General features: G+C 37.3%; 1 protein-coding gene and 1 long non-coding RNA gene across 6 annotated transcripts; both read left to right on the forward strand.

The window, feature by feature from the left end:
* The first annotated feature begins 2,079 nt into the window (after positions 1 to 2,079).
* On the forward strand, positions 2,080 to 6,614 carry LOC140865654 (uncharacterized). 5 transcript variants are annotated; one of them, XR_012144676.1, is made up of 5 exons: positions 2,080 to 2,281; positions 2,376 to 2,510; positions 2,602 to 2,670; positions 5,140 to 6,192; positions 6,273 to 6,614. It is a non-coding gene; the product is annotated as an uncharacterized lncRNA (long non-coding RNA). The 5 variants fall into 5 exon arrangements; XR_012144677.1 differs by having other exon boundaries at positions 5,140 to 6,063; XR_012144678.1 differs by having other exon boundaries at positions 5,140 to 5,841; positions 5,917 to 6,614.
* Positions 6,615 to 19,589: 12,975 nt separating this feature from the next.
* LOC140862502 (uncharacterized) lies at positions 19,590 to 21,396 on the forward strand. Its single transcript, XM_073265532.1, has 4 exons — positions 19,590 to 20,060; positions 20,203 to 20,782; positions 20,830 to 20,900; positions 21,001 to 21,396. The coding sequence occupies exons 1-4, from the start codon at positions 19,590 to 19,592 to the stop codon at positions 21,394 to 21,396; spliced, it is 1,518 nt and encodes a 505-aa protein (XP_073121633.1).
* The last annotated feature ends 1,127 nt before the right edge of the window (positions 21,397 to 22,523 follow it).

Genomic DNA, 22,523 nt, shown 5'->3' on the forward strand with positions numbered 1-22,523 from the left:
GCAGAGTCGCTTTGATTTTCAAATGCTAATTTTTTAATGAAAAATAAGGAAAAATACTTTATTTTTTTTATTGTTATTTAACTTTTTTTTATTTTTTTATTTTTATTGTTTTATCATCACATTTATAAATTTACTAATTAATTAAAATAATTTATCCATTTTAAATAATATATATCTAATAGGTTCGGCCAAGTGTTTAGAATAAGAGTTAATGAGCATTTGGTAAAAGTTTCCGACTTGATTAGCTTGGTTTAACAAATTAAACACATTCAATTTGTCTCGACTTGGCAAGATACAAGTCAACAAGGTAATGGTTATGCACGGAAATAAACTTGTGATCTTAGTTCAACCAAAAAGATACTCAAACAGGAGTCGACGCAGTATCTAAAGCAATAAAAGTTTGGCACTATAATTAATGTTTATTTTTAGAACTTACAAACACTCTTTAAAATAGGTCTATCGAATTTTTTTTATTAATTACTCATTGTATTTGAGCCATTTACTCCACGATACAATAATTTTACGCAAATTTATTGATTTCACATCGCCCTATTAAAAACATAATGTCTTTAATATATGAGTTTCGCCGCATATCTTACCGTCGTGCCCAATCGCGAGGATTCGTAATCTAAGTAGGGGTCAAAAAGGTCAGGGAATTGGAACATGAACACACACTATCATCCTCCGAGAGTTGGGGAGAGTGGTCGGGCACTGGAGGAGGAGAGAAGCGACCGATAACCGGTTGTGGCGATCCCCTTCCACCGCATACCAACAATGATAAATGGTAGCATCTCTTGACTGCTAGGATCACCTTTCCGTAGATGGTGTTTCCACCTCATTCTGACCCCGAACTTTTTGTCAAAATTTATACGAAATCAATTATATTTTCAGTGTGTATTAGGATCTTGTTTCGCGACCTCACTGTCCATTGAACATGATTTTGTTTTTTAGTGCATAATACACAGATATTAATTCGTTTGTTCGATGCTTGATCTAGTCCGGAATTGATATGCCGGAAGCTTTGATTCTATACATGTTGCTTTGAGCCTATTTTGATCTTTTTTCTGTTTGGGATCTCCCGCATGAGTCTTTCTTCGATTTTAATTTTAAAAAAAAATCGATTATTTCGTTAATTCGACCATTCATTGCTCCTTAATTAATACAAAGAATATAATCTGATTTTGTTTCCATTTTTTAAATATATCTTTTATAATAAGATAGTAAGATATAGTAGTTAATAGTTTATGACCAATGACTAACGCACGTATCAAATTTATTTATGATTTAATTGATTCAATCCATCAAAATTTACGCAAGAAAAAAAAAAAAAAAAACTAATTTGTATATAATCGAAATGATTTGTTCAAACCGTCAAAAAAAAAAAAGGAAATGATTTGTTCAAGGTAAATATACCAAAATATTTATCCTTATAGAATGATTCTTTTCCTTTAAGCAAATAAGATAATAATTATGTACTTTCTATATATATCACTATTGCTAATGGGTAAATTTTTAGTTTATTTTTTCCCTTTTTGCAGAATTGATTGCTATAGCATTGCAATTATTTTTGTTTAGATAATTTATTTTAAAGGTATCTTTATTTTTAAACTTTTAGTGTGTTGAATCAAAATTGGGTCAATGTTGTTATATTATACCTGAAAATATAGAAATATTGTTATTGCTATTCTTTTAGGAGTGAATATTAAACATTATACTTGTGTTTTTAATTTTTTATATTTATTAATTAATTTTTTTGGAAAATTAATTTTCGCACCCCCCAAATAAAATCATCTACCCCCGCCCCTCAATAATTAAGGATGAAAAATATTCCAATTTTTACTTAAAATTCTGAAAAATTGTAAAAACGAAATCTCACGTGGGTGACTTTCAAGGAAGTGAAATTGGCTTCAAGCTGAATATTTTCATGGCTATTTGTCTCAAGTCTCAACAAGGTTAGATTTATCTTATTGTTTTATTATTTCACTGTTGTATGATTTTTTATGCATATTTTTTTCTATTAATTAGCTTCTCATGAGAGAAATTTGGGGATAAATCCCTATTGACAAACATGTCTCCACAATCAATTTTCATCCCCTAAAATTTAATTCTGCACTTCTTATCCTCATATCTCAATAATTTTAGGTCCCTGGTTAACAAATAAGTTCATTTATTTTTCTCTCTCTCCCTTTAACTTTTTTTTTCCTCTTCTCATCCCCTTTTTTGCGATTGAAAATCCTTAGACATGGACATTGAAGGATATTGAGTGAAAGCTGAATATGAGGTAAAAATTATATGGTAAACCGTCTCCTTCCTCCTTCTTGTTTTTCTCTTCCCTTCACGATTTTCTCCTATTTTCTATTTCATGATTTTTACAGTAGATCACTAGTCTCTGAGGACGAAGGCGACTGAAATTTTGGAGCCACTTCCACGGGAAATCATCTCTTCCCCTCCTTCATCTCGTTTTCCCTTCCGAGGACGAAGGCGACTGGAAGCTTGGAGACATTGCCATGGTAAATCATCTATTCCCCTCTTCATCTCGTTTTTTTGCTTCTCGTAGATACGATCTTCCCTTCACGATTTTTTCCTCTCCTCTATTTCAAGATTTCTACAGTAAATCTCTAGCCCATCGGACGACGAAGGCGACTGAAAGCTTGTGGAGTCACTGTCACGGTATATATTTATTCACTCCTCAGATTGTATTCAAGCTTCACGATCAAATTATGTTGAGTGATCATGTAAGAGATTGAATGTTCAATATAAATGACAAAGCAGAAGGCAGAAGCACTCGAGCATATGCTTTGCATGCTCGAGCGCGCTCTGGTTCAAGAGAAGGGCCATACAAAAAACTTCAGGCTCGAGCGCACGTTTTGCACGCTCGAGCACGATTCTTCTCAGCTTCATGTTGTTTATAAACTTGTAATTCCGAGTTGTTTCTTCTCTTCATGTTATATTACATTTGTCGCTCTTTGATTAGGACTAAGTTTATGCGGTTTTTTGTTCGTTGTCAATTTAATTTATGTTATGATGTACACTTTCAAGAAGACTCAAAGTTCCTAGTGGGATATGTTGGGATCGGTTCAGAGGGTAGAGGGGGGGGTGAATACACTCTGAAACTTTTCTTCTTCTTCTTCAAAATGATCAAGTGAGGTTTAGTTCACTTAATCTGTTTTCTCAACTTCTAAAACGGTTTGAACAACTTAAATAGTGCGGAAATAGTTCAGAGGTTTTAGTGATGCAAAGTTTATAATGCAATGTATGAGCAGAATGTAAGATAAATAGCAGTAAAGACTAAGGCACGATTTATGGAAGTTCGAAGGCTTAATCCTTCTACGTCTCCCCTTCTTCCACTTAGGAAGGAATTCACTAGAAGACTTTGGTTATTACAACGTCTTGTAATACACCCACTTCAGACTTTGGACTTATCCAATGCCTAATCCGAAACTCCTAGATTTACACAGATAAGATTCTCAGTTCTTATCAATCTGGTGGAAGCTTTCAGAGTAGCTTCAATTCTCTTCAACAATGAGTATAGTTGAGTTGAGCTTCTCAAACTGCAGAGCGGTCGAGAGGCTTGAAAACCCTAGGATGATCCTTGACGATCAGATATGTGAACTGTAGGCGAGGGTTTATTTGAGCAGCAAATGAATGATCTTGTAAGTGTGCTCAAGTATATCAGATGAGGACTTCTGATATTATTCAAGTGATTGAGTTGATTGAGATTTTTCTGAATTGCTTGTCTCACTTTGTTGTCTTGTCACTTCTTGAGCAATCTTCCCTTTATATAGGTCAATCATCAACGTCTTTATTTTGAACGTTCTGATGCTGCATTGAATGCACATTTAATGCTCATAAATGCATTGATGATTCTGCATGAAGATCGTACACTGCAGACAACTTCCAGGGTCCAAAACTGGAATAAACGGTCGAATGCTTTATCTGTAGTCATTCTGTGTTTTTGTCATTTTGGTGCAACCTGTTGTCTCAATTGCAGGAGTCAACATATCTTCTGACACGCCGGTTCTGCTTTTAATAAAAGATCTTGCAAAGAACATCTTGTCACAGGTACTTGTCTTGAGATATCCTGATAAGCAGTTGGCATTCTACCTGTAGAGATATTTGTCCTCTGCTGGTTTGAATAACCAGTCGATAAGCTTGTGACTTCAACCGGTCGAGAGACAAAGGCGGTTGACAAGCTTCCGGTAGATAGATTTATCCTCTGCTGGTTTTGATAGCCAGTCGATAGGCTTGTGACTTCAGCCGGTCGAGAGCAAAGGCGGTTGACAAGCTTCCGGTAGAAGTTGTAGTAGATTCCTGAAATACAATGGTTGGCAGCACATTCCTATACAATGAGTTGTTGTTTGTTATCACCAAAATATCGGATTCAACAGGATATTAAAGACAGTTAATACTTAATTCCTTGGATAATTACCTATTTTAGTTAGTAGAAATTGCAAGTATTTTTTTCTAAAATTTTCAATACAAATATTAGTAACTAGAAGATTTACTCGTCTTGTACTCCACATCCATGTTATTTATCAAGATTGTCGTATAACACGAGAATTACGATAATGGCTCCACGGGAAAGAAAACAAACTCGAAACCTAATGTCCCTTGAAGCTCACCGATCGAGGAAGACCCCTAACCAACGAATGCCTCCGACCAAGGAAAAAGCTGGTTTGAACTTGTTGTGTTATATTTGTCATATTTTTGTGCAAATTTTGTGATGATATTTTTGTTTGTGACGATTTAATTTGTTTAACGCTATTTGTTTCAATGTCATCCTTTTTCAATTGTGTTGGTTTTCTTGAAATATCGTTGTTTCTGTTTTTGATGTTACTAATTGATTTTGGTTCAAATTATACTGGTTTAATTTGAAGCATTATATTTTGATAAAATAAATGAAATAAAGTATTTGAACTAATTGGATAGAAATACATTTGATAATATGAACTAGTTTTTCGAAAAGGATTCAACTTCACAGTTGTTTGAATTTTGTGCTAGTTTGTTTTCAAATTATGTTGTGGTTTCAAACATTGCATTCGATATTATGTGTTATTTGGACGAAGTTAATTAAGAAGTTTATGCTTTCTACTCGAATTAGTTAATGTTCTAGTGATATTATTTTAATTTGTTATGCAGAGATGGTTGAAGATGAAAATTGTATTGACAAAAACGAGCAAAATGGGTCGATTGGAAAGGATGTAATGTCACGATGTTCTTCAACCTATTTTAGAAAAGTGATGAACAAGCTAGAACCGAAACTTAGTGAGAAGCAATTGGACAGGATCAAAGTACGCCTTTTTGTAAATGGTTGAAGATGCCCAAACTCTCAATATATCGCACAATAGTAGACGTTGTATTGAAGCGATTTGATAGTTACTCATTTTTTCATTTTGGAAAGGATATTATCGTCCCTTTCACATCATTTGAGTTCTCCCTCATCCTTTGTCTGCCACATGCAGGTCCGCAGGTTTACCTAGATCTCATAACACAATCAAACTTTTTATCACATTATTTTTCAGGGAAACTTTGCAATGCCCCGAGGAAGAAAATTTCTGAGAATCTCTTGTTATTACCTGAATTAAATGATGACTTGCACCTAGATGATTTATCTGAATTTTTATCTTGTTTGAATTCAATTGTATAGTATTTCCATTGAGTACCTATATGACACCTCGGTTCTTGTTCTCTTATATTGATGATCTCTCGAACTTTTTTGAGTACTCATGGGGAGACGCTTCATATAGATTTTTGTGTGATAAAATAGCAGCACATATTGTTGAGTCTGATGGAACGATTGCAGGAACAACATATTTGGATGGTTGCGTTGTTGGGATGATGGTCAGATTTTATTATGTTTTCTAAATATGATTTTATCATTTTTGTATCATATGATTTTTATTCTTGTTCATCTAGGCTTGGTTTTATGAAAAGATCCCTTCCCTAGGAGTATTATCCGGTTCTTTACGTACATTTCTCCGATTGTTTAAGTGAAGTGAGAGCAATATACCATTATATGCTGAAGTTGCAGATGCTTTACTGCAAAAGATTACGCGTACTAAGGTATATTTTTAATCTTAATTTATAGTTTTTCAGATGCGACATTTCATTTTTATCTGTGAATAAGTGTTGAGCATAACTCCATTGGGTGAGGAACTAGACCTTTTTGGTGAGAGGCATAGAAATGAACGGGTAAATTATTTATTGTCAGAAAATGATTATATGATTATAATTGAGAATTTATATTGACTTAAATGAGTTAATTTTTTTAGGTTTCATCTAAAATGAAAGAGGAAGAAACGACGTGTAGAATACAAAGGTTGGAGAAAACTGTGGAGGATCAACTCCGTGAGATTCAAAGGCTTAAAGAATTATGGAAAACAAATGGAATCATTGGGAAAAAAATCGGGGCTAGTTTGGCTGATGGTGAGGAGGATGAGAAAAAAATCATCATTAGCATCTTTCACAATAGCAGACAAAATATTTCCCTTGTGCTTGTTTTTATGTGTGTACCATCCAAGAAAACCAATGACCTACATCCACGGACAAAACTAGTTGCACACACATTGAAACATATGAAAAGACGTTTAAATTTATTACTTCATTGGTCAATTTCACATTCAACAATAATTTCAGGATTAGTTTCTTTGATGGAACTACAATACCATCTTAATTTATCATAAGACTCATTATCCGCACTGTGAATGTCATGCATAGCCAATTCTTTCCCTTTCCAAACCTTGTGGTAACTGATCTCGACCCCATAATGTCTTTGTATATCTTTCAACATCATATATGGTCGATATAAGGGCTCTCCCCTCAGCCTTTCCATCACAACATTGGAAACTCAAGCAGAATCAGCTCCGGGATGTCCTCTAGTACTAATATTATCATCTCCACAAGAATGTATCAAATTAAATTTTCTAATGCCAAACAGATTGTCAGATTTGTGTCGCGAGGCATAAATTCTCCAAGAACAATTGTCAGTAGCACAAACAAGAATAATCTTCTTATTATCATTCATTTTGTACAAAAAAGAACGTCTTGTACTAACTGCATAATTTTTAGCATAAACTCTAAATTCAGCAGCATCTCTAAATATTTGACCTTATCCACGGATGCAGCAACTCCAAACGTCAATGGAGTTTCTTAAAAAACCAACTTCAAGATGATCATCATTACTACTCACCAACTCATCTACACATTCAACCCTATTTTAAGTAATGAAAAGTTTTGTTAGGCTTCTACAAAATTATTAATATAAGAAACATGAAAGAATATTGGAGCTCGAGATAACAACCAAAATGATCGGCTATTTGACAAACTATACCTCATACATCATCAAGATTCATAACAAGCACACTCAAAACATATCTTCATAAAACATGCGATATAAAATAATAAGTGAAAATATATCATAAGAATTTATACTATGTATATGACTTACCAAGCTAAACAAAAAAAAAATCACCAAATACCCAATACATGTGAAAAATACATATTAATAAATAAGTTTTTACCTCCCTGGGTTGGAGTTTTTACCTCCCTAGGTTGCGGCCTTCCATTTCGTCTTTTCTCACTGACCTCATATTAATTATTGTCAATCTAATGGATGTGTTAAGATGAGTCATGATATAGACATCATCGTCTTCATTCAACGTCACATACTTCTTCTGATGAGGCGCTAAATAGTGCAGAGTCACGGTTTGTTGAGAAATATCCTCACATTTTCTCTCAAGATTAAGAAACAATTCCATCACACTAAAGCCACTAAAGATGGAATCATATAGAGCTCATTTTTATACTCGTAGCTACCTATGAATGAAAAATTTGATGATCCCGATCCAGATTCAGATTCCATTTTGCCAATAAATCAAGAGAGTACCGGCGTCAACTGAGTTGTTAAAATTCTTAGTGGAAATGGCTAATAAATAATTTTAAAAAATTATTCACAAAAAACTAGAATTAAAAAAAATTCTTCATTCACAAATGGAAAAAATTCATTAAACATTGACCAAATCTAATAAAAGTCTTTATAAACTACAAGAATACTATAACAACAAAAATATAATATATACAACTAAAAAAGAGTGTCAAATTGACTATATATTACAATAATAACAAAAAAAAAATCACACATAAATTTAAGCAAAATACACAACAACTAACAAAAATTTGAAAAAAATAAAGAATTCGAAGTACAATTACCAGCCAACAATTAACATGCACATGAATCAATCAAACATAAGTTTTATCCTTAAACCAACACAAACTGAATCCAAATATGTTCAAGTGTTAGAGTTTTTTTTTTTCTAATTTTTCATTAGAATAAAATCTTGATAAGTAAGAAATAAGTACTTGTTTAAAATCAATATTTAGGAATCAATTCATAAATATAATAACACATATTAGTTATCATCTAATCATAAACAATAAGTTCACATAGCAGTAAACCGACATTAAAAACCAAGTTGAACTGAAGAAATTCAAACCATATATAATCCTAAAAATTGAAACAATTGAATCAATGACATTTCAATTTTTTATTTTTATTTTTATTTTTATTTTTTATAAAACATCGATTAGCTTATATTAATTTCCAATCCAAAAAATATAACTAAAAACTTATATTATATTAACGCAATCTCTAATTCAATTCAAAAAATACAACCAAACAGAATTTCTAATAGTTTCGATGCTACTGCTGCTTTGATTCGGAAAATCAAAATCATTCAAAATAACAAAATCAATTAAATCAATCTATCTATACGCACATTAAGAAAATTGAATCAAAATCACGAGGCTTAAATGTGAAAAATCAAATCAAGGAGAACTAGAGAAACATCGGCATACTTACTAGGAATACAAATATTAATTCAAGGATTTCTGATTTTCTTCTTTCACAATACGCGATCACGAGGCATAAACGTGAAAAATAAAATCTAGGATAACTACAGAAACCGCGACATACTTACTGGGAATACATATATTAATTCAAGGATTTTTTATTTTCTACTTTCACAATTCGCGTGCAGGTTTGACTGCCCTAGTGCTCTTCCAGTCTCATTTTTCGTCCGATGGCCTAGGGATTTACTGTAGAAATCATGAAATAGAGGAGAGGAAAAATTGTGAAGGGAAGATCGTACTACGAGAATAAAAAAATTAGATAAAGGAGGGCAAGAGATGATATACTGTGGCAGTGGCTCCAAGCTTCCAGTCGCCTTCACCCGCGGAGGAAAAAAACGAGATGAAGGAGGGGAAGAAATGATTTACCGTGGCAGTGGCTCCAAGCTTCCAGTCGCCTTCGTCCTTGGAGGCTAGTGATTTACTGTAAAAATCATGAAATAGAAGATAGGAGAAAATCGTGAAGGGAAGAGAAGAACGAGAAGAAGGAGGGGGAAGATGATTTATCATATAATTTTTACCCCATATTAAGCTTTCTCTCTATCTCCTTCAATGTCCATGGCTATGGATTTCCAATCGCAAAATAGGGGATGAGAAGAGGAAAAAAAACGTTAAAGGAAGAGAGGGAAAAATAAATGAAATTATTTGTTGACCAGGGACCTAAAACTATTGATGTAGGAGGATCAGGGAATGCATAATTAAATTTTAGGGGATGAGGACTGATCGTGAAGCCATGTTTGTCAACAGGGATTTATCCCCAAATCCCCTTTGTCATGACATTGAAAATTTGACCTACACATGATTTTAATGAATGTAAGCACTTTTTTTGTAAATTATAAATTATAATTACATAATACATTTAATTTGAATAACAGTTTGTCTAAATAATCTGATGATACCAAAATTTTACCTCGGGTTCGGTTTGGTAGAGTGGATCTTCCAATCTTTCAATACACGGGTCAGGTCGGGTGAATAGTGCTCTGCACAGACAAAAACAGGGTTAGGGGGCGCCGAAAGTGTGTTCAGTATGACACCTCTGATGCCTAAGTCAATGATCAGAAGACGAAGATCGTAATAAAATTAAGAGAACAATAGAATATAAGCGAGTGAATGCATGAGCAAAAATGAATGTGTAAAACCATAAGAAACACATGGTATTTATAGGGGCAGGAAGGGTCATTACCAAATAAGAGTGGAATTCTTGTTGGATTAGAGTTCTATACGAGGTCATCACGGCTAGGATTCTGAGCCATCCGGATAGTCTAATCATAATTCCGATTTTATCGGGATCTTCCTTTATCTTTTTGAAATCTTCCAAGCATATTTGATATTTTGCGTTTTTATTTAAACTTACCATGCTGGGCCCAAGTCGGGTTTTTTCCCTACCCACATAGGGCTCAGCCCAATGGGCTCAGCATCTTGGGCTTTAACCATGAACCTACCTTTTGTATTGGTTGAGATTCTATCCAGCTTAGGCTTTCTATAAAATAGAGCTTAGTGAATTTTGGTGGAACTTTTCCCAGGTATGGGCTCGAGTTTGGGTCAGACTAGATCCAAATATTTTTAGGGGCATCAATAATACCTCTTTCTTTTGGTTTAAATAAAGTATGAATTTTAGACCATGCGGTCTAGTCGGATTCCAAGCCCAGCCCATTAGGGCTGCGTCGTATGTGGTAAAACAGTGTGTCGTGTATGAATGGTCCAGATCGTAATCCGTTTCTTCTCTTGAGTGGACGACCAGGATTTTCTTACAATAGGGCTCCCAAGGCGATCAGTACGACATCGTGGCCTCCTCTGGGCCCTTGATCAGTCCTTTAATCAAACGGTCAAGATTCAACCCATAATTCTATAAATAGGCGGTAAAAATTCATTGTTTTCACTTTTTATAGCTTACGCCATTACTCTGCTGCATTGTCGAGAGCGTTCCCAACCCGAGCTTGGTGATTACCGACCTAGATTGGACTTTCTTGAGCCCTTCACGTTCTGCATGTCCTGAGCACAAATTATCCCTCCCGTTCTCGCTTAGTCATCCTTGTTTCTGTCCAGATGAGTTGGTAGTTAGGGATTTATCAGAATTCGTAGACGCGCCCTCTACCCCTTTAGAGATGCCCAGACCATCTGACCCCAGGGGTCGGAGTCCAATCCGAGCCATTCTGAGTCTTATGAAGCTAAAACGACGAGATTTCATAGGCTTAGTGTAACGACCCAACCCGGATCCACTACCTAATCAGAGTTAGAACATAATTAAGCATGCATTTAAAATAAATCATTGCGGAGGACTTAAATAAAAGCAGACCGACAGAATACAACCGATTAAATAAACAAAAATACAACCCAATCGAATTACAAATAATCCTAGAGGTTTAAGACCTATAGCTAATCCTGCTGTCTTCACTGGTCACTAGCTACTCCAAGCTCCTGGTGCTCAACACTGCACCTACACCTTCCCCATCGAATGGGGTGTCCAGACATACAGAAAATACTGGACGTGAGCTCTAAGCTCAATACGAAAGCACGGATAAACATATAAATATGATGCATGCAAATGATAGAGCATCCATATCTGGGATAACTGTAAACAAACGGCTCAGACTGGCGCCTGGGACATGAGCTCGTCACATCGGGGTCGCTAACCACTGTGCGCAACCACTCACTCCCGAATTTTGGATGCGGACCACGGAGTCCTCTAGATACCAGTACTTAAGGGTACTCGACATCAAAACGTCCAAACAGGGCTGAGCAACCCTAACTGGCTCATCTCAAAAGATGTACATGCACAATATGATATGTACATGCAATCACATGCAAACAAATAAATGCTACATATAAGCATGCATACCCGCTGGCAATCTCAGTCAGTACTTACGTACCTTACTACAGGCAGTCCTAGCAGTCCAACTCTAGGTTACAAGTCTAACATCAATTCTACAATGCAAATACCCATGCATCATTCAATAAGCTCTAAAAACCTTAACTAAGCTATTTCATACTCCTAAATAATTTAAGGAGAGCATAGTTATACATGTGTCCATCGACAGCCCACTGATGGCGATTACTCACTACTGGCGTACCCCTCTTGTTGCTGCTGCCCCACAACTCGAGCACAGCTCCGCTACTCGGGCAGTGTCCCGCTACTATGTCAGACACTGTCTGACTATACTAAAAATATTCCAACTCCAACTCTAAAATAAGAGTACCCAAAGCCCTAAAATAGAGCCACGTGGGAGAAGGAGAGGAATTCGGAATCCGCACAAATGAGGAGCTCGAACCCCATATTTATAGAACACGATCGGACCGTCCGATCATGCCTTCGGAGCATCCGATATTCTTCGGACCATCCAATTGCCTCATCGGATCATCCGATCTCCGCCACGTGTCCAACCAATCGCATGCAACCATACACCTGTCCCATACACTGTTCGGATGCTCCGATATGGTCCTTCGGATCGTCCGAACTCAATATTATGTCATCCGTGACGTCAGCATCCGATGATATGAAGACACGTGTCCCTGCTCAAGTTTGGATCGTCCGAACTCGACTTCGGAGCGTCCGAACTGCTCGCATCCTCCGAACTAGCTCCCGAACACAGCCACTTCGGATGGTCCGATCCCGCTCGACCCTTCAGACTATTTTCCAGTGTTTTGGATCCATATTTGAACTCCGTTAATCCTTCTGGAACTTCTTTAATCATATTTTAATTAATCTAAACATGATCACATGATTAATTAATCATTAATCATTAATTATGGATATGGGCTACTACACTTAGGATCAGTGACGAGGCCCAATTGAGAGGAGAGTGTCGCCCATGGTATGAAGTCCTGGCTTCTTACCTTGGTCCGGACATGGGCCTGACCATCAGGGCCAGCTCGGGTATGCCCGACACCTTTGACTTGCTGATTCCAAAGCGTTGAGATCGAGCCCATAAACCCAGGGTTTCCATAGTTTTAGTGTAGACCAAGTAGGAATGGGTCCGAGGTTTCTTGTCCTTGATATTGTACAGTCCGTGTGTGAGTACTTCCATGTGCGTCCGAGCCAACTTTCCCTAACTCTTTTAGTTCCATTCTCTCTTTAGGAGTTTTTTTTAGTTTTTTTGGGGTCCCCTTAGACATAGGGAATTTTTTTGAAATTTATCCAAATAAAAAGAACTGCCCCGGGTCGGTTCTACATATCCATCAGACTCGAGCACCAATTCTTGAAGGGAAAGTCAAGCTCCCATAAGGGTTGGACCAACAAGTACTTATTTGTTCGGTCCAGCCAACCATGACTATGTGGGATGAACTGGGCCAAGAAGTTTAAAACCCCATCCATTACAGCCTAGCCGACCCATGATTTTACCAACTTCCTTGCCATCATGAGTGCAAAAACCTTCAACATTGAGAGCTTGATTGAAGATGACCTGCTCTGCTAGTTTGGCTTCTGTAGAAAAGGGATAGAGGTTTGGGGAGATCTGGGTAGGGACTTCTACTATTCCTAACCCTTTAGTCCTTTATGTTAAGTATTTTTACTGACTCTCTTTCCCTTATGTTTAACATTTTCAATGACGAAAGAATAGGAAGAGCTGAGATACCTGCTGACGTATGAGCAACCATGAAGAGGTTGAAGAGAAAGAAGCCCAAGGCCTCCTCGAAAACTACCGAGTCCGAGCATCCTACCCCCGAGCAACTAGAGCGGAGATATTCAAAGAAAGCCCTGAAGATGGTGGATCGAGCAAGCAGAACTCTGTTCTTGGTGATTTTGAGGCCTCGTCCTGAGTGAAGGGAAAGTCCCCTGTGGTGGAGGTCAGCATGCTTCTTAAGGATTTGCCCCGGGGAGATCCCAATCTTCCCTATAGTCTGGGGATATCCTTCTTTGCCCGGCCAGATGGGCCCAGGAGCCTCAACATTCTCCAGCACATGATCTCCTCCATGGATTTGGATGTGGTCCAGTCCGTCTCAGACCATATGGTGGAGGAATCGATGGCTCTTAGCTTCATGCAGGTAATTTACTTTTTTATTCCTTTTATTTCTAGCATGTTGTCATGGCTTTTAGGACTTGGCGTAAAAAACTTGTTGTTGTTGCAGACCCTTGCCTGGGCAGGTGAACACATTGTCCGAAGCATCAAGGCCTGTGTTGAGGCTCGGGAGAATTCCCTGAGCCAGGATGAGATTGTGAAGCGGGTTGCAGAGCTGATAGAGCAGATGCGCACCTTGCAATATGAGCATGATGATGAGGTGTACAACATGCGGACAGCTATAGAGACTGCACAGGATGGATTAGAAGCATCTCAGAAAAGGATCTTTGAGCTGGAGGATGCACTTCGAGCAAAAGATAAGGAAGTCGGGGCATCATGGGCCCAAGGGAAAGAAGAGTTTCTCCAGTCTTCCAAATTTTCCAACCTCTGCACGAGGAAAGTAGTGGTTTTCTTTGAGGAGGGATTGAAAGGGTGCTTGGCTCAGTTCCGAGCCAATGGGTATTTGATAAGCACGAATCTTATAGCTTATTGTACACTTTATTTGGTCATATTCGTGCTTATCTGGAATTTTTTATTTCAACTTTTGCGCCTAAATCATCATACTTTTATGTGTTTGTAGGTTTGACTAAAAGTTGAGAAGACTTAAATATTGAAGAAAAAGTCAAACAATGCGATGTCACGTCGGAACTTGGCCGGAAAATACGGAAAAATCCTAAGAAGCCAAGAAGAGCAAAAGGAGAAAAATACACGGACCCCGGGCTTGCTCTGGAAGGGGGTCCGTGCATTTTAGAATGTAAGAAGGAACCAGCCCAGGAAAATACACGGACCCCGTGCTGCTTCTGGAAGGGGGTCCGTGCATGTTTGTTAGAAGAGAAGTTCACCCAGAAAAATGTCCAGACCCCGTGCCCTTTCTGGAAATACCCCCGTGTCCATGTATTGTGAAGAATTCGAGACAGAAGACCTTCGGAGGGGTACACGGACCCTTATCCGGGGTCCGTGTGGTTACTGTACACGTGTTAGAAAAAATGTCCGGAGGTGTACACGGAGGGTATCCAGGGTCCGTGTGATTCGCAAATTTGAAAAAAAAAATATTTCTAGAATTTAGAAATTTCAGGACTCTGATTATTTTGGGCAATTTTGAAGGCTTTTAGAAGAAAATATAAATGAGCCAAGCCCTAATTTGAAAAAAAAAACTTTTGAATTCTGAACTTTTGCCAGATTTGAGATTTGACGGCTGAGATCAGAAACGAAGAACACAAGCAAGATTCGGCACCATCACTGAGATTTTCTTTATTCTTATTTTTCTGATTTATTTATGTTGAATTCAAACATGAGAATTTTGTCTCCTTTTGATATTATGGAGTAGTCGTCTTTTGATCGAGGCCACGATAGGGCCAGACTATTGATTCTTGTTCATGGAATGGATTGATTGATTTTTTATTTATGAAATATTTGTGGATTGATATTTGTGCATAATTCTTGATTTTAATCTGGCCAATTAATTGCATGTTTGTTGTTTGATATGGACTTGAAAAAGAAAAGATTGAAATTAGCTTCAAAAATATTAGTCAACACATGGTTAAAACGACTAGAAATAGTATTCGGTTCAGTGTGCGATTTTAGGCGGAAGCTGAAATTGCATAACTCGTGAATGCGTTTTTTTTAATTAAATTCAATTAGAAATAATTGGACTGTTAAATGAAAATAAGATTATTAATTCTAGAAATATATTAATAATTATTTTAAGGGATTTTGTCGTGAATATGAATGATTTTTGTTTGATTAAATCCAATACATGGAAATTATCGATTTCTGGTACCGTTGTGTGTTCCTGGTCATTTTCCTAAAATTTGAATCAGTCTTAAAGTTTTTCTGCTCATTTAATTTAATTTTAAATTTTGCTTTACAATAATTTAGTTTATTTTCATTAGTTAAATAATTCGTAAAAATCCCTTATTTTAATTAGCCTAGATTAATTTGAATAATATATATCTTAGTATTTAAACATTAGTCTCTGTGGGATCGACTTGGACTCTGTCCAACTATATTATAACTTGACCTAATTCACTTGCTAGAATTTTCCCAACCAAAATCGTCGGTCAGTATTCGGAGGCCGAACACCATGCTCCCTTCTTGGACTATGCCAAAGCTCTAGATGACATGCCCGATGAGGGGGAGGAGTCCGACTAGGAGGAGGAAAAGGCCAAGCCCAAGGGTGTTGCCGATTACCCGCAGTTTGAAAAAAATGTTCTCTCTTGTTTTACCAAAAACACTTTTTATTTACTCTGGACCATGCGTGGTCATTTCACTTGGTTTGGTTTAGTCATAACTTATGTTTTTTTGTTGGGAATATTTTAGGCACCACTTTCCCAACCTTGATCGTGTCTTTTCTTCTAATCCTCCCGAGCAGGATCATTCCCTCATGCATGTGTTATTTAAAAACCATGAAAACGACTATGTAAAAATGAAATTTCCGAAAAGGATGGTGACTAGTCTTAACAATCTTGAGCACGCATAAAAACCATGAAATCAGCTAATTAAAAGTGACATTACCGAACAGAACGTTGAGTGTTTTTAACAATCCCAAGCACGCATAAAAAACCATGAAATCGGCTAAGTAAAAGTGACATTCCTGGTTCTTAACAATCCCGAGCACGCATATACAACCATGAAATTGGCTAAGTAAAAGTGACAATCCCGAACAAAATGTTGAGTAGTGTTAATAATCCCGGACACATGAATGCCATGCAAGAGAGCCTGAGCAGGAGATAGGTATCCAAGCACGTATGCCTTGAAATTACAAAAAACAAATAAGTAAAAATAAAAAACATCCGGGCCAGAGCATCTGAGCAGATGGCTATAGTCGAAACATGTACTAAGAATCCGAACACATGCAGAAATCTAGGCTTGTGCAAAAATCCAAACATGTGCTAAAAATTCGGATCCTAACAGCCGCACTGTGTATCCAACCTTAAAACCCCGGCCTGAATAAATATTGAAGAATCCGTACTGTTAAGTCCGAACACTGGCTTGTAGTGTGGGGGAAAATCAGGCATGTGTAGAAATTCTGATTATGGAAGAAAAGTTCTGAACACCCTCATAAAAATCCGAACACCAATGCACAAATTTGACCACTAATGTAAAAAGATAGATATCCGAACTGATCATGTGTATGGTTAAATATGAACCATGAAGGGTGCTGGAGTTAACATCAGCTTTGGGATGCAATAGTGTAACGCTTGATAGACCATATTCATTTGTTCGAGACAAGGGGAATGCAGGTTCTACATATGTAGATGAGTTTCGTATCTAATAGAGGAACAATGAATTTCAAATAAACTTGTTTGTTAGCCTTAGCTAAGTAGTTAGTGGATGAAACTGTGAATCTTTAGCTAGGAACCACTTAACAAGAGAGACTTCAATGTCGGATACGGTGTAATTTCATATATATCTCGTGATTGGATCAGAATAAGTTCTAAGTTCAGTATTGTGAATTTTGTAATCCAGTAAGAGATCAGAATGTATTTGTATTCGACAGGGTATACTGGTTGCCAGATAGGTGAGCCAAGGCCCTCATTTCTTGCTCATTCCTCTACTCTAATCTCTCGTTTCTTTCTTGCTTCTAGTGGTTTCTAGGCTTTGTTTCGGAGGCCAGTCGATAACGAGGCACTATAGGGAGCGTAGCAGAGTTGTGCCTAGAGTTTGGGTTCATCGTCATCAAAGGACTGATGACAGATATAGGTTTATCGCTAGACTCTGGTTAGCTTTTGTAAGTAGCTATTAGTCTAGTTAAGGCTTTTAGTAAGCACTAAGTGATATGATGATTATTTTCTTATAGGCTTGGACTTGAGTACCCGAGTGGCTAGGTTGCTTGATTAGAGGTACGAACGTACTATCTGTGATATCCTGGTTGAGTATGCTTGTTATATATTTTCATGGTTTATATGACATGTATTATGTGAATATATTATGTAACGATTATTATGCTGCATGCATTACATGTTGAGCCTATACCTTCATATTACCAGTAGTGAGGTCTCTCATCCTTGAGTTATTGAGTCAATGGTTGGATCCGTGGATTCGGATTGATAACTTATATCCATATTTTCTTTCTTGCAGTGTTCGAAATTTCGGCCTAAGCGGCTGCCAGCCGAAACAGGAAACATCTGATCGACCGTCCTAGGCGGCCAACCGCCTAGGCGGTAGTAGGCGGTGCCTAGGCGGCAGTAAGCGTCCTAGGCGGCTTGCATATTTTGATTAGGTTTTGTTTTGGCCTTTTGGGCTTTTAATTAAAAGCCCAAAAAAAACGGGCAGTCAAAAAAATAAACGGGCTTTTTGTTGTTGGCTTGCCCTAAAACATCTTCAGACTTCATCCTCTTCAGTCGTCATTTGAGAGGCATCGATAGAAGAAGCAACTCGTTTTTTTCCCCTTCAATGTCTGATTCCAGGCTTTAAGTCGGACCCTTTATTTGCTTACCAGCTTGATTCGAAGGCAGCCAGAAAATAGAAGCTCGATTCCAGGCTCCTGCTATTCACTTGAAAGGTATTTTTTGTCACTTGAAATTGATTTGATCGAACTTTTTTTACCTGATAAAAACATGCTTTCTTTATCTAATACTTCGACAGTGTTCTTATATCTAATATGGAATCTTTCCCGCATGTAGCTCAATACTTCGATTTCTATGCTTATGTTAGTGTTCTTTTCTAGTTTGGAAGGAGGAATGTATATGTTAGTGCTTTTTTTTTTATTAATTCTTTATGTCAGTGCCTTTTTTATTAATGCTTATGGCAGTATTTTCAAGTTCCTTTAAAGCTCTTTTAATAATTAATAATGAATATGTCTGTCTTCTTTTCAAGTTCAAAGGAATTTATGAAAATTTAATTGTCAAACTTCAAAGTCTAATTTTCCACTAATCCTTCTGTACACTAATTCCACTATGTGTTGATTCCAGCTATTTATTAAGATGATTTTAGTTTTTTTAGGGGCAAACAATCATCTCTTGACTCTTGAGCAGTGTAGTGTTCTTATTAAGTTAATAAATTCTTGATTTTATTTTTAAAGCTTGAGCAGTGCCGTGTTATTATTACATGAATTAACTGAAGTAAGTGTTTATTGTTTAACAATAGGTACCCATGGCAAGCAATCCATCTTCGAACGCATCTGTCACTCAACCCGAATCCGATATCCTTAGGAGAAAGTCAACTGACATCGGATGGGAGTTTGGGATGTTGATTGATCCTAAGAACCTCAACAGAGTTAAGTTCAAGTTGTGTGGGAAAACGATGTCTGGGGGAGTATATAGGATGAAGGAGCACATAGGAAATATACCTAGAAATGTATCTGGTTGTCAAAAATCATCTCAAGAAGATCACAATAAGTGCAAAGAAGCTATTTCAGAAGCGATGAACAGAAATAAAAACAAAAGAATGGCTGAAGAAACATGTAGAGCAGAGGTGAATATCCATCATGAAGAAGAAGAAGAAGTTCTTGAAATTGAAGGGATGAGTGGAACTAAAAAACCTCTTCCACTTGGGCCCATGGATAGATATGCATCAGTGATTTCTTCAGAAAATGTAGGTTCGAGTGGGAATAAAGTGCTTTGTCAAAAAAATATAAACAAGGCTCTTTTCAAAGAGAGAACTTAACAAGTTCAACAATATGTTGGGAGACGGGCATTTGAAAATGGAATCCCATTCAATGCTGTTGATAATGATAGCTTCAAACAACTGATGGAGGCAGTAGGTCAATTTGGACCAGGGTTCAAGCCTCCAACTCAATATCAACTTAAGGAGCCAATTTTGAAAGTTGAAGTTGAAAGAACAAAACAATTGTTAAAGAATAACGAAGAAGAATGGGTAAAAAATGGGTGCTCGATTATGATAGATGCATGGAGTGACAGAAAAAGAAGAAGCATTTTAAATTTGTGTGTTAATTGCAAGGAAGGTACTACATTTCTAGAGTCTAAGGAGTCTTCATACGAGGCCCATACATCTAGACATATATTTGAGTATGTTGACAAGTGTGTGGAACAAGTAGGATCTCAGAATGTTGTTCAAATTGTAACAGACAATGCTACCAACAATATGGCTGCAGCTAAATTGATGAAAGAAAAGCGGCCTAGGATCTTTTGGAGTTCATGTGCAGCTCACACAATTAATCTCAAGCTTGAAAGTATTGGCGAGCTTCCAAAATATAAAAAGGTTATCGACCAAGCCAAGACTTTTACCATTTTCATTTATGCTCACCATAAGACTTTGTCATTGATGAGGAGTTTTACAAAAAAAGAAAGACATAGCCCGACCAGGAGTTACCAGGTTTGCATCTAACTTCCTCACATTACAGAGTTTGATTGAGAAAAAATCAAGTCTAAGGGCCATGTTTACAAGTGAATTGTGGGAGACTTGTAAATGGGCAAAGACAAACAAAGGGAAATTGGCTTACTCTACTATAATGAGCATGAGTTTTTGGAATGGTGTGACACTTTGTTTGAAAATATTTGCTCCTTTGGTAAGAGTTCTTCGATTGGTTGATGGAGATAGAAAGCCATCCATGGGGTTTCTATATGGGGAGCTTCTTCAAGCTAAAAAAGATATCAAGGTGGCCTTAAACAATGTTGAATCAAATTATCAGCCTATTGTAGTGATTATCAAGTCAAAAACGAAAGATAGACTTGATACATCATTGCATACCACAGCTTTTGTGTTGAATCCCTACTTCTACTACAAAGATGGTTCTATTGCTCTTTACGAGGAGGTCGCAACTGGGATTTTTGAATGCATTGAAGTTTTGCATTCCAATGAGTTTGAACTACAAGATACAATTATTAACAAGGAATTCGCAAAATATAGAGACAAGAGTGGGTTATTTGGGAAAGCATTGGCAGCAAAAGCATGTGAGGATAATGATGATGCATTTGATCCATGTACATGGTCGAGAACCTACGGTGCTCACACACCCAACTTGCTAAAGTGGCATTGAGGATTCTTTCATTAACTACAAGTTCGTCTGGATGTGAAAGGAATTGGAGTGCATTTGAAGGAGTAAGTTTAAACTTTATTAATGTAAAGTACTAATTTTTAATATACATGTTCGTGTTACTAACTATAGTATAATATGTACTTTTTATGTTTTTTTTTGTAGATTCATACAAAGAAAAGAAATCGGTTGGATGTCAATAGGTTGAACAATCTAATATTTGTCCAATTTAATGCTAGATTGTTGAACAAACAAAAAAGAGAGAAGGAAAGAAATGTCGATGTCCTTCTTGCAAAAGATGCTTCAAATGCACAAAGCTGGATTGTAGATGGTGGGGAAGAGGATGAAGTTGAACCAGGTTCTGGGCTCACTTGGCAAATAGTTGATGAAGCAACTGGAGCAGATGAAAATATACAACTCCGAAAAAGCTCTAGAGTGAGAGAACTTCACGAGGATGATTTTGCATCCGACGAAGAGGATGATCACAATGAAGATATTGAGTTTGTGTCTGATGAAGAACAAGTTGTTGAAAATTATGGAGAAGATGAAGTAGACCAGTAGACTAAATTTGAGACATTCTATTAGTTGTGTAATTTTTGAACTCATTTTAAAATTTGATGTTTTTTATGTTGGGAGTTATATAATGTGATTTTTTAGTTGATAACGTGGAATCCACCTAGCGGCGCCTAGTCCCCGCCTAGGCGGCCTAGGCGCTAGGCGCTGGTCGGGCGTTGGGAGTTATATAATGTGATTTTTTAGTTGATAATGTGGAATCCGCCTAGCGGTGCCTAGTCCCCGCCTAGGCGCTAGGCGCTGGTCGGGCGCCCTACTAGCGCCTAGCGCATTTTAGAACCTTGCTTTCTGGTATGGGATCCACCTCTTGATGCGACGGCCCAGCTTGCTACATACCATGGTTCCATTTGTTGAGAATTGATTTCTACCTTGATAGGTTTCTAATACCCGGTCATTTTCATTAGCATTCATAGCACATGTATACTTATACCTTCGTGCTGAGAGTTTTTATCGCTCACGTCCATGTATTTTTTCTTGGAAACCCCATTTGGCAGGGTAGTTGCAGGTTTCCCAGGTTTTGGGACCCGTGTGTAGTTGGCGACCAGAGGTTTTGGTCTCTGTTTATGCCAACAGAGTTAGTTAGGATTGATCATCTTGTACAATGGAATTTCGATTGGGTTCTGTATATATAGTAGCCCGTATCCAAATTAAGTTAATCAAGTATCTAATGATGATTAATTAGCTAAAACATGATTAAGGAATTCTCAAATGAGTCTAAGGAGTTGAAAAATGGATTCAGAACACTCAAAAATGACCCGAAGGATTCCAAGCTATCGGAAGGATCGGATGATCCGAACCCCAGGATCGGACCATCCGAAGTGCATGAAGTTCGGAAGCATAGTTTGAGATCATAGGCTCTGTAAAGATCGGATAATCCGAAGAGGGATCGGACGATCCGATTGTGTCTGGATAAGTGGATATGGATTTGATTTGACAACCCATGGAGATCGGATGATCCGGTCATATTACATAAGTAGTGACGTCACAGCGAGGACATGTGTTCGAAGGGGGTTGAAGGGGGAGATCGGACCATCCGATATATGCCTATAAATAGAGGTGTCGAGGCTCATTTTCATTTGCACCTTCCAAACTTCTCTTTCTCCCTTCTAGCTCGG

The sequence above is a fragment of the Henckelia pumila genome, chromosome 4 (assembly GCF_033568475.1).
Source record: "Henckelia pumila isolate YLH828 chromosome 4, ASM3356847v2, whole genome shotgun sequence".
Lineage (NCBI taxonomy): Eukaryota > Viridiplantae > Streptophyta > Magnoliopsida > Lamiales > Gesneriaceae > Henckelia > Henckelia pumila.